This window comes from Trichinella spiralis (genome assembly GCF_000181795.1).
Source record: "Trichinella spiralis strain ISS 195 chromosome Unknown Scfld2, whole genome shotgun sequence".
NCBI classification, from domain to species: Eukaryota; Metazoa; Nematoda; class Enoplea; order Trichinellida; family Trichinellidae; genus Trichinella; species Trichinella spiralis.
In genome coordinates this window covers 8890316-8903407 of record NW_003526941.1, presented here as the reverse complement: position 1 = coordinate 8903407, position 13092 = coordinate 8890316, and the positions used below count along the sequence as shown (strand labels likewise).

The window sequence follows — 13092 nt, the reverse complement described above, 5'->3', positions numbered from 1 at the left end:
GCTATCCCCCAGGCATTTATAGCACAATATTTGCCCTCAGGGAGGTTTTATGCAAATTTTTAATCGCCTCAGGGTAATATGCAAATTTTATTTGCCCTCAGGCTACGCCTGGGGCTATGCCTCAGGCAATTTTTTGAAAACTTCGAAATTTTTTGAAATTTAGCCGCAGGCGTCGCCTCAGGCTATGCCCCAGGGCAAATAAAAATTTGCATATTCCCGCAGGCTACGCCTAAAGCATTTTATTGCACAATATTTGCCTTCAGGGGGATATGCAAATTTTTATTTGCTTTCAGGCGACGCCCAGGGCATTCCCTCAGGTTTTTTTTCGAAAATTTACATAGTTCTATACTTACGTTTTAGAATTACCCCCACTTCTTAACTGCGCTTTCCCGTACTCCCGAGTGTAGAGTTACGCCTCATACTTACCTTTACCTCTACACTGTCACACTTCAATCCACTTAACTATACGATATCATTCTTCTTTATACTTACCTGCACAACTTACCTTTTCATTTTACTTACCTGCACCCTACGTTATCGTACTTACCTTCAATACTTACCTGCAGTCCATTTTCCTGTATTATTTACCGCTTCGACTCTACTTACCTGCATTACTTTATCCACTTTGATGCTACGTACCAGTACTCTACGCTCTCTACTGCTCCTAATAAAGAATTTAATATAAACATGCCATGATTCTAAAATACATAGCTGAATATAGTTATATACCATATTACAGCCATATTAAAGAAATTGAAGACGAATAACAGCAGCATAATCAATAAAAAATTACCATATTCGATGGAGATCATTCAAGATGCGGCTCTCGTCTTCACAGTTACGCACTAAAACTTTAAATACAAAACAATTCTACAAAAAATAATGCAATTCCTTACCTTGGGTGACATGGAAAAACATCAGAACCGTAGGAAACGCAATTTGAGAGTGCTATCGGCTGCGACTGAACAAAAGTTTTCTGATGATGAAGTAATCCATTGCTATCAAGAACAAAATCTATTTAACAGCATCTATTTAACATTTCATTGCTGTCATAATATCAAATTCCTTCTTACTATTGTGATATTGGGACGGCTAGAAAACGCTATTGAAACGTCAGGTGAAAACTAGTGCATCAGTACGGGCTTCATGAGGCGACATAATCCACAGCTATTATAAACAAAAACTAATTACTAATTTTTGTCATATCACATTGGAAACGCACTCATGAAAGATCTATACGGGCACCAGCGCTACTCGACTGTCTCAACGTAGTCTGCTAGAATTACAAACATTTATTTCTTTCTTACTCTTATGATAAGTGAAACCACATTAGTACCAATGATGAACGTCACTGCGTCAACTTCAACTCAGAAGGCCATCAGAAGAAACGTCGAATTCGCTTGATGTTAATGTAATGCTGTCATGGATAAAATGTGCACGCTTTACGTATCCAACTGCAATCAGGAGCAAGTTAAATACTTACGGATGTTTGTGATGCCACATTTAGAACAAACTGATGTGAACACGACTAAGCACGGTGTCCAGAGCGAAAGTAATTTGAAAACAGTTCAGCTAATGATGTATATGTTATTATAGATATTCAAATTCAATCCATGTAACACTCGCATTTTCCACCTATCTAATTAATCAAATTCAATACTTAACTGGGACACTGGGACGGCTAGGAAACGCCTTTACGTCTATGCGAACACGGGTTGCAAACGGTACAAGCTTCATGGGATGACGTAATCCACAGCTATTATAAACAAAAGCTACGCGCTAATTTGTCATATCACATTGGAAACGCACTATCAGCAACAAGCACCAATACGTTGTCAGGAATTGTACGAACGCTGCTCGACTGACTCAGGGAATCTGCTACAATTACAATCCATTCCTTCTTACTTTTATGATAAGTGAAACCACACTAGAACAACTGGGAAACGTCACTGGACCAAACACTGTACGATCCAACTGCAATCAGGAGCAAATTCAATACTTACGGATGTTTGTGATGCCAAATTTAGAACGAAATGATGTGAGCATGACTTATCACGTTGCCCAGAGCAAAACGAACGCCATAAAAACTCAGCTGATGACGTAATCTGTAATTACAGAAGTCACCTAACTCTACATATATCTATAATACGCCTATCGTCTTGCTATCTAATTAAACAAATTCAACACTTACTGTTTTATGTCATACGTTTTTTGAACGCTAGGTCAGCAACTCCAACAACCACTGTTCAACAGCTTTTACCTGTCTTTACTGATAATAGATTGCATCTGGGCATTTTCAAAACGTAGCAAGGCAAATGTAATTTTCAATTCTTAAAAGAATTGAATCAAGGGCATCTAATCTATGATACCATATACATGATAATTTAACATTAGTGCTGCAGTTAGAATGAAAGCAATATGGCGCTAGTGGCACTGCAACTATCAATCTAAATTTAAAAGAAAAATTCAAGTAAAAAGCAAAGAATATTGATCATGATGCATGGTTACCATATTCAGTTAGTTTTCAGAATTTGGTTGTTTCATATTCATTGATATGAATATAAAACAATGTAAATTCTAAAAGTGAATTATATTAATGCAGTCATCTAGAAATAAAAAACAGAAATAGATACTTCTTCTTCTTCAGCATCTGATGTACCTGAAAGTTAACAATAACAACAATAGAAAAAAAAACCGTCAGTTCCCATTCACCATATAAGTAAAGTAACATGCATAGCATACCACTACCAAAATATCAAATCCAACTTACCAGTTATTCATGGATGGTGTTGAAGAGCGGAATTATAGTTGACCATGTGCTAGATTGATAGCATTGCATTGAACTGAATAACCTAATGTAATCGAAGTTCTCTGATTAGATGTATAATACTAAGTAAATTATGCAAATGACTATTTACTTTGCTCAGGAACCTCAGGAAGAACAACCTAATTTTCCATCGTAATAGCGCAGTAAAATAAACATTATGAGCAACATTATGAAACGAGACGATGAAATTTATTACGTTTTTATTTACACACTTCCTATTAGTACGTAATATGGCATTGTTATGCAAATTTTGTCCCTAAAATTACCTAAAACGTAAACTTATTAACATGAAGTATCGCAAATTACTAAAAATAAACGGTAATGCTATCACTGCGTATTTATGCATGTTGTGTGATTAAGTTGCTTAAAAGAACAAGGTGATTAAATAATTTACATTTTATCAATGTTTTTCATCTAATCAAAATTACATGGATAATAAAAAATAGCTCCCACTGAAAATAGTTTCGAAAATAACATACGTTTTCAGATTCAGGGAAAATTAAACAGTTGACATGAAATTTTATGACGATAACTGCGACAGAAATTTTATAATATACAATTTATTTAAACACATAATTTAACAAGTGCGCAGCGTAGACATAATGATGGTAAGCGGCTGCACCAGTGGGCATGCCACTTGACAGCTTATTTACTATTGAAATTTTGCTTAAACTGAACTTTTGTTTAAACCTTATGATGATTTATAGTAAGACTGCAAACTTGGTTGAGAACTGCATCAGCGCGCCACATACAATGTGAGAAAAACCCTAATCGCAGAAATTCAGTAACTGAGCGATTTGCAATGAATTCAACAAACTTATGCGGGTGACAATTCTGTATTGCATTTTATGAAAAGAATAAAACAAAAGAATCACGAGTAGCCTGGATTTGGTTATATTGCTAGTCGATAACAATTATTAGAAATTAGATTATTATGAAATGAAAACAGCTAAGTGCTGTTCATTCAGCTCGAAATATAGGGGGGGGAGGGTGGGGAGAATTTTCAGTTTAATGCGATCTCTGTTCAGCTTAGTATTATTACGAGCTCAATGATGGGGATCATTAGAAAGGAAAGGAGGGCGGGACAGCATAGCAGGAAGGAATGAGGGAGAGGTTGAAGGATGGAGGTGGAATTTGTCATATGCGTTCTTCCACTCAATCTTCACGTATAACATTCAGGCATTGCTTAATTTATCAATACTGACAACATTGATGGGCATTGAGTTATTTTCTCAATGACAGAAAATACGTGCATCTGTATAAATCAGTGCTATTGGCAATACAATGACATAATGGAAACTTTAAGGAGTCATTTCAAAAATGAAGGGAACGTTACTGCCATTCTGAAAGTATCAAAGGTGGTAGTAAAAAAGTGTGTTCTCCACGTAACAGCAGCTTTCCTACGTCATGCTGAAACAATCTTGTGCACGATATGAGCAGTTATAAGCATTTTGGGATAGGATTGAGCGACTGCAGTATCCCGGTGACAGACATTTCCTTTAAACAACTGGGCAAGTATGTTATATTAGCAATAAACATTACAGTGGGCTGTAAAGATAAGGCGGGAGGGGTTCAACTGCTATGTCAGAGTACTACTTTACAAATGGATTTGTAAGGACTATTGAAAACTATAGCAAAATATACCATTAGTGCTATTATGTATTGGCTTGGCCGTAATAAGGTCTCGAATATTAATTGAACATCATTACTGAAGAACAATGCGCTAGTTTCCATTCAAAAAGACTAAAATCAAACAACTACGAAAAGCTTAAAAAGCGCGCATGTTTAGTGCAGTGTGCCAAGAGAAAGAAAGAAATTATTGTATGAAAAATAGCAAATACATGAAAATTCATACCTGTCAGCAGACCTGTCAGGAATGACGTATGAAGCAAACGTAGAGTCATACATTTTGTAACCGATGTTCGTGGTTTCTTCATATTCTTAGTCTAACAATCACAACGTAATTGTTGCATTGAAGCATCGAAATGACCATATAACGCAATGCAGTAAGTAAATAGACCGCCCTTCAGCAGCGAACATTTATACTATAATGCAGTTCTCTCAATAAACAGAAATTTATATAAGGAACATTGCTACCGCATTTGCATAGCACAAAGTGCACGTAGCAGAATGCCAACGGCAGTGCTTACCATCACATTTGCATAAAGTTACTCTTCTGACCTAGAAATGCATGTATGCTTTGAAAACGTATAATAACAATGTAATGAGCCAACACCAAAGATTATAGTAATTTCTGAACAACAACAAAATGTTCAATACGTTACAGATGAAAGTCTCTGTCTATCACAAATAATATTATGGCGTAAATTAAAGAAGTACAAAATATTAACCTTCTTATCAGTGAGTAGCAAACGATTTACTGTATGTTACAGAATTTTTAATTATAAGTTACATTTCCATAATCACAATATATTATAAATTAATGTTAAAATAATATTTATCTTTTCCATATTTTGGTTGCTTGTTTTCCTACCTATGCTTTCGATTCTGTTTCCATAAGATGATAATGTCTAGTTGTTTAATAAAACGGCGTCATAAATGTTACAAAATGACCTATAGAATGATGGCATTAACGTAATCCAACACTGAAGAAATTATCCCACTAAATTACGAATAGAACGTCAACTGAAACATAAAACTATAACACCCAAAGATATAAATATAACGATTTATTTTCCATTCATTGGTTGTGCAAGTATGGAAAGCAGTAGTGGAGAAATATTTTATGTGCAATCGTACCGACATTTTACTGATAATTATATTATTATTGTATTTGACTTGTGTTACTAGAATGGCGCTTCTAATTGATAAACAAGTAGTTGAAAAACTTCATTTCGCTGTGGAAAAGCAACTTTCTTTGTTCAATGATCATTTCAACATGAATTCTCCATTCCCTTTAATCCATATTAACTTAATTATCAATTGGATACTATAATGGATTTTACTAATTATGTTCTCATGATATTAATCGCAGATATCATGATCACATTGTACTGTCTGATCATGATTGCAGTCTCTAATGAAAATCAGCACGGCACACAATGGACTTCGAGGCTGAGAAGCCCCAAGTCTAAGTAGTAAAGAAACTTGGGCTACAAGATGGCGGAACCGTTATAGTTCGATTTCGTTTATCGAAATCAATAACTAAGTCTAAGATAAAGATAATTTTGTTGACTTTTAAAATTTTTATCAATTCAAAATGTTTTCAAACATAAAGTTACAACAAACTGAATAATCGTTCATATTTGTGCGCTATCAGTTAATTTAATTAGAGAGTTCATGTGATATATGTAGCAAAAAACAATTTCTTAATCAATGAATCATCTCGTCTCGTTGATGCATAGATTGTTTGAACATTAAACATTGTTAATATTTTTTTATTTGCACAATGAGTTTATTTCAACGGAAGATGAAGCTTTGTTTAACGTTTCAACAATGAACAATATTTAAGTTTGAACATTTGAAACGCAAATGCGTCGCTCAAATTTTTGACATATTCATATTGAAGAAGATGAGACGATTTTTATCTGCACAACAATGTCACAACTGAATAGCGTTTGTTATGTTATAACAGAGATGTTTGATCCAAATTGAAAGCATGACAAAGAATAATAGTAATAATTGCGATTAGTGTATGTAAACAGCGTAAAACAAAGCTCTCGACTAGGTCAGAGTGAAAATAGCTGTGCGTCTATGATTGAAATAAAAAAAAGGAAGCAAGCAATTTTCATTGACCTGAACCAAAGAAAAAAAAAATTAAAATCTGATCCAAGCCAGTTGCAAGATACTACAGTCAATTGGATACAACCTCACGGCTTTTTCCACACACTAAGAACAGCAACTCAGGTCAAGGTTCGAGCTGTCTCAGCGACCAATCGCCGTTGAGCAGCAGATGGCGCGCCAAATTTTCGCATTGGAACGACGCCGCTTTGTCTGGTCGGTCGAGCATTCCCATGAACATCTAGGACGTCACCTGTGCCGTATAGCAGCTTTCGACCATTGTCCGTGAAGACAAAAAGAAAAAAGGTCGACACCATCGCCATTATAACACCCACAGACTAAGTAACGGCCGTCTTCAACAGTGTCGGCCATTGCAGCCATACAGATAGAATACTGCTTGTTGCTTACCAGTCGTGGATTGTTGTTTTTGTCAAAGGATCCTTTTTTCTATACTGCTCTCCCTCTTTTTTCAAACTATCTATCTGCTTACTGAACTGTTTATTGGTGCGTCATTTTCTGCGCAGCTTATGTGCTAAAGCTAACAAACATGGATCTGCCCGTTCATCTTGTTTTCTTCTACACGCTTCTCTCGTTTGCTGCACCACATGACCGTTTAGATTGAGCTTTCTGCGGAAGCTTAATTTAAATAAAATCCTCCGTAACAAGATTGACGGTGAATCACGATGTGCGAAAAAATCAAACCTGGCATAGTAACAATCGTTTTTCTGCTTTGTACAATATGCAGCAAAGCGTCAACACCAGTTGTCCATCCTTCGGTGAGCTGAACATTTTACTTTTATTATACGCGATATATTATTTTTTTGGTATTCTTAAGTAGCGTGAGGGTAAAAGCAAATCGGCGGTGCCATTGTGACACCAGGTCACGGTGACCGACCCTTCCCTTTTTCAGGACCCAAAAACACGCCTCTGTTAATCCTCTGCTTCTCCAGAGGATGCCAGTGGTATGCTTTATGTGTCACCATTGTAAGTTAACAGAATGTCAAGAGTAATGACCGCGCATAATGCAAACATATTCAGTACATTCCATTAATTTTATGAGCTAAAAAAATCCACATCCTTTTTCAAACTTTTCCTCTGTTGAGAAGTAAAGTATGTAAAAAACATTATTCTCTTCGGAAGATGGACAATAAGTACCTGGTAGAAAAAAGTAATAAAGTAGCAGTGTTTATTGGTTCAGAAAAATGGTAATTTTTTCCTATTACTGAGTAGTATGCGGTTCAAAATGACTTATATATAAGCAGGAAAATGTAAACAAATTTTCAAAATCAAAACCGAAGATCATCAGATTTATATTACCATTTCATTTAATGTAGTGCAGTGCTGTTCAACACCTTGATTACGAGCAACTTTATTCTCTAAATCTTCTTACATCTACGTACAAAATACTCACATACACACACACACACACATTGCAATGATAATAATTAAATGGGCTTTCTTCGAGGAGGAATTGAAGAGTTAGTAGTTAATTTTTTACAAGAAAATTTAACATTTACCCAGTAGCATATCGATTTTGTCAACAAGCAAACAAAGCGGGGGTGCTGTTTGCCAAAGGAAAAACAGTAAGTAACAAGCAGGCCTTCTTCCACCACGTCTAACTGTATTTTACTTACCAAAATTTATGCCCCGTCTTAGATATTATTATTATTATTATTAACTGTTAGTTTAATGGTAAATAGATTAAATTTTCTTCTGCTTTTATATATCAATCTCTAAACTTAAACTTGAAAACAGTTGTATAAGTAATATTTTAAAATATAAATTATACTCAGTGCGGTGTTCGAAATATGACAATTAAAAAAGCAGCTCTGTATAATAAATATAACCATCAAAGCACTGAAAGATACTGATTGACCTTCTGACTGAAACAAAGCCGAAAGTGATTGGAATCATTGCTGAAATTTTTGTCAGCTTTTCACTGCCAAGAGCAAGTGGGATTTTCGAAACAGCATATTATTCCACTAACAGGTAAAACATGAAGGATGTTGTTTATTGATTAAATTTGCATAGTTTCTTTTTTTCCTAAGTTCCTGTACAGTCTGTTGAAAAGTTGCTACCAACAAAAAAAAACAATCAGAATGCACACTTTTTTCAGAAATACAATAAGTATGGATGATTGAAGAAGCAAAAAGTGGTGTACTAGTGGTTCTACTGCTACTACTACTACTACTATTCCTACTATTGATTCGAGATTGCAAAAGTGCATGCAGTTCAACGCAAACATTGCGTGCTTCATTTCCGCTTAGGCAATTCAGTTAGCCCAGTTCAAGCTAGCAAGGCTAGTTCAAGTAGTAAGTAATCTTTTCAGTTAATGACCGAGAGAATGTTTGCTTTCGAACAACGGTTAGTCATTCATTGCATTGCATTGCGCATCAAAAGTTCAACTGAGATTTACTAATTACCGTCGTTGCGCCAGCTTTGGATGATGATTCCACTTGCCTGGCACTGATGGCACAACGTTCAACGGTGAAACCAACTTGTTGACTGAAAATTTTTTTAAACTGCTCTTGAAATAATTTAAATTTATCAACGTTTTGTGAATCACCATCATAAACTATCCAAGTTAACTTTCACTGAAAAATTACCCTCTTTTGATTGATGATGGTTCTTGGTTTTGATTGATTAACCATTTCTTTTCAATGTACAACGGGTGAAACGATGAAATTCTACGTTTTCAATGAAGCGTAAAGCTCTGATAAAATTGTGAAACTTCAACTTAAAAAAATCCCACTATAATAAAAAAAAAACTATATTCCAACCTACATCACGCTAGGTATCAGTCAACACAGTATCAGCATACCACAACATACGAATGATTATTGGATAAATTCCATTAAACATGCAAAAAAGTCAGTCAAAATCAAACTAAGAAACAAACAAACAAACAAAACAAAACAAAGGCTTTTCTTCAATGGTCAAAAATTTTGCATTGCTCCACAGTATGCATGACGTTTCAATTTCATCATAGCTCAGTATGAGCATTTTCAGTTGCGTGCATCAATTATCATCAATCACATTTAGCTCAAGTTCATCACCAATTTCGTTCGCCGCGTGGGTTTCATTCAACTACCCTCAGCTTTATTCTGTCCTTTTTTTTCTGGTCCGTTCCCCTCGACAGTCTGATATCAGTCAACTTGTCACCAAGAGAACTTCCAATAATTGTCACCCAATGAATTCATGTGCAATATGTGCCGCCGTACTATAAACAGTAGGTCAGTGATTGACGTTGGGTTTTATTTATTTTCTGGACAGAATTCGCAATGGTTGTTTGTTTTCTAATCAGATAAATAAAAAATCAATCTCCCTTCCGCCGAAGCTTAGCTTGCGTTTGTCGAGCAAAAATTTCAAAAATCCAAACCTGCTGCTCAACGCTCACTGCTTGTGTTTGCAATAAAAAATGAAGCTCATATCTACGGACAGACGTCAAATAAAATAGAAATCGCAAAATCAGTTTACATAGCTGACCGATGATTGGTTCGGTTGATTAATAGAAATAATTTTCAACAGTCCCCTGATCGCGTTCATTAAAATTGATGCTGATTAAAGAAGTGAAATAATAATTGAATACTGAGTTGTGCAAATAATAAATTAGTTGTAAACTTTGACTTTTCATTAGAAAACATCCAGCTCCTGCAACGCGGATGTGATCTGCACATCGGATACGCTACCAATGGACCCTGTCTGTGGCACGGACGGACGAACGTACAATAGCAAGTGCGAAGTGAAAAGAGTTGAATGCCTCGGCAGCCCTGTGCAAGTCAAACATCAAGGACCGTGTTCAGGTAAGCGAAGATGACTGCCAAAATATTTTTATCATACTCATGCAGAGATGAGGATGTTGGTTTTGAAGAGAAAGGACGATGTCTGTTGGAACGTGCTTTCCAAAACAATTTGGCCGCATCCAAGAACGTGACGACGCTGTTCATTCCCGAATGTGAGCCCGACGGTTCTTTCTCCTCAGTACAGGTGCGAATACACAGTGAATCTCATTTCAACAGTAGTGAACATATTTTCAGTGCCACAAGTCAACCGGATACTGCTGGTGCGTGACAACGGCGGGCAAGCCGATCCCAGGAACCTCGACGCAATTCAAAAAACCCATGTGTCTTGCACAAGGTAAAAAATTACAATACAACACATTCACTCTATAGAAGCTGTAGCTGAAAAAGAGGCTGCTATCTTTCAGGAAAGGTAGGTCGGCGATCTTCCAAAAATGGACAAGGCCAAAAAAGAAGAGGTAAATAAGTTGCGTTCAAACTGATTTCAATCAGTGCTCCTCGTATCTTAATTAATTAATTTTTTTTCTTTTTTTTCCATTCATTTAGAATGCAGCACTGCCAATCGATCAATATTCACTAACAATCTGATCAAGCTATTCCAAATGCAATACGAACGCGAAGAACATGCAAAAGAGCGACATTTCAGCGGTATAATTATTTCACTATTGTCGTTGTTATTTTGTTGCATTGTCTCTTTACAATTTTCCTCCTGTTGTCTGTATGGCTTAGTCAAATTCTAACAACATGCAAACTGCACTGAAAGTGCAGATTAACCACCACTGATAAATAACTACCAACTAGCTAGCTAGCTAACTAACTAACTATAGCAGCAGGATAACAAATCACGTGCGGAAATTGCTTTGACGCCGTTTCCTCTGTTGATCATTCAACAAACGCCGTGCTTATCTCGCATATTTGTTGCTTTTTGGAATGCAGAAAGCAAGCAAACACAGATTTCATTCCTAAGCGTTTCAAGTTGCTCATAATGTCAACAAGTGTTCAATAATACCGTGCTCAGAAGACGACTATTATATATCATCATTGGTGTTCAATTTTAGTTTTAAAAGCTCTAATCACCACGAAATAATCTAATCAACAATTGTGCTATAAATAATACCATTTTTTTAAGAGAAGAAAACATTAAAAGTTTTTTTTTCAAAAATTATATAAATAATCAAACAAAACCATATGGCGCAAGAATGCGTTTGAAGTATTAACAACACGATCGTTTTTAGAATTACAGAATGTAAATTTGTAAATGATAATAAATGCTTGCGCTATTTGCATTGATTTCATTTCCAATATTTAAAAAATTGAAATCAATTTCAGATGTTAGCGTCATCAATCAGCCTGCTAGAAAGATAATTGATTGGAAATTCAATCGCCTGGATTTGAACCGCGATGGAAAAATCAGTGCCCAAGAGATGCGCAATCTTCGACGAATGGTCCATTCGGCTATTATTCAGCCGACAAGCTGTGCCGATCGTTTCCCGAAATATTGTGATTTGGATCATGATAGGAAAATTTCCCGCTCAGAGTGGGCAGTGTGCATGGGTGTCGACATAAACAGTAAGTTTATCAAACACTATTACAAAATATTCATCGATTTGTTCTGAATTAGATTTTCAGCTGCAATTGTAGCTGCAAGATTTTAACTCAACACTGGATGGAATAATTTTCCTTTTACAAAACATTATTAGGTGAACAAAAAAAACCTCTCAGATTCTCGTCAAAAGAAGTGAAAAATGTTGCATCAACAATCTTTGCAAAAAACAATTGAATTCATAATAATTCATGTAAATTTGTTCAACAGAATATTTGATGTTAAACGTGAACAAAGAAGATAAATGTTGAACTAAAGATGAAAAAATGCACCAAATATTTAATAAATTTTAGCACATTCAACTCTAACTCTAACTAACATAAGATGATGAAATAATTCTTTCATTTGAAACTGCTAGTGATGTTGTTAAAAGAACAACTTAAAATTTGCCATTTTCATATGTGCAGATATAGATGATATTTTTTTTAGGAATTTCGCTTAATGTGATCAGAGGTAATGTGAGTGCATCATTTTTTGTGTGCTACTAGCTTACTCCTGATTGCTAATTTTGCCGCGCTTCTTTAACCTTTATTTCCTCAATTCATACTGTGCTATGCTATGCTTGGCAACTTTAACTTCTCTTGCTTTGTTGCTTATTGTTGTTTTCTATGCTTTATTTTATTTTATTTTATTTTTTACTTGCAAATTATGCTTCATAGTGGCTTTTCGTCTACTGCTTTCGCTCAACAAAAATAAACAGCATGGCCTGATGATGATGATGGATGAGCGTGAAACTATTTCATCGCCGGTAAATGGTATGTAGAGCTTGCATTTTGTAGTGCTGCTACTTTTCCCGTTGCTCAAAGAAATCCCGTCGCATGTTTCCACCCATCCCCCTCCCAAAATTCTCCACAACACATACACTGTGTAATAAAGGTAATCTTTTGAGGACTGCAAGCAGCAAGTCTTTGGGCAAGCAGCAATGCCGCCGCTGGCAATGGTTTCGGTCTCAGAGAAAAATCCTCACAAAATGCAATTGCAGATACGCAAGAAGAAGGTAGTGTAAAAATGAAAGCGTCATATCTCTGAAGAAAATCACTTGTAAGTATTAAAATTTTAGAAAAAACAGACTGCAAAATCCGCAAAGGGCAAAAAGCAGTTGAGATCATAAAAAGAACACC

The 13092-nt window shown here is 35.7% G+C and overlaps 3 protein-coding genes across 3 annotated transcripts; 1 reads left to right on the top strand and 2 right to left on the bottom strand.

Moving 5' to 3' along the window:
* Positions 1 to 442: 442 nt before the first annotated feature.
* On the bottom strand, positions 443 to 2708 carry Tsp_07003 (hypothetical protein). The gene is given in 12 exon segments (XM_003380809.1): positions 443 to 462; positions 561 to 606; positions 625 to 664; positions 794 to 845; positions 1240 to 1276; positions 1390 to 1454; positions 1515 to 1572; positions 1666 to 1779; positions 1906 to 1974; positions 2004 to 2105; positions 2634 to 2659; positions 2696 to 2708. The coding sequence occupies 12 exon segments, from the start codon at positions 2706 to 2708 to the stop codon at positions 443 to 445; spliced, it is 642 nt and encodes a 213-aa protein (XP_003380857.1).
* Positions 2709 to 8961: 6253 nt separating this feature from the next.
* Positions 8962 to 9571, bottom strand: Tsp_07002 (conserved hypothetical protein). The gene is made up of 3 exons (XM_003380808.1): positions 9476 to 9571; positions 9217 to 9304; positions 8962 to 9095 (listed from the first exon to the last, which is right to left on the bottom strand). Exons 1-3 carry the CDS (start codon positions 9569 to 9571, stop codon positions 8962 to 8964), a joined length of 318 nt encoding a protein of 105 aa, XP_003380856.1.
* A 688-nt stretch (positions 9572 to 10259) lies between these two features.
* Tsp_07001 (putative thyroglobulin type-1 repeat-containing domain protein) lies at positions 10260 to 12973 on the top strand (the record flags this gene model as incomplete). Its single annotated transcript, XM_003380807.1, has 8 exons — positions 10260 to 10371; positions 10440 to 10555; positions 10606 to 10705; positions 10776 to 10826; positions 10915 to 11016; positions 11698 to 11937; positions 12401 to 12429; positions 12861 to 12973. Coding segments are annotated over exons 1-8 (863 nt in total), but the record flags the coding sequence as incomplete, so codon positions are not given.
* Positions 12974 to 13092: the final 119 nt, after the last annotated feature.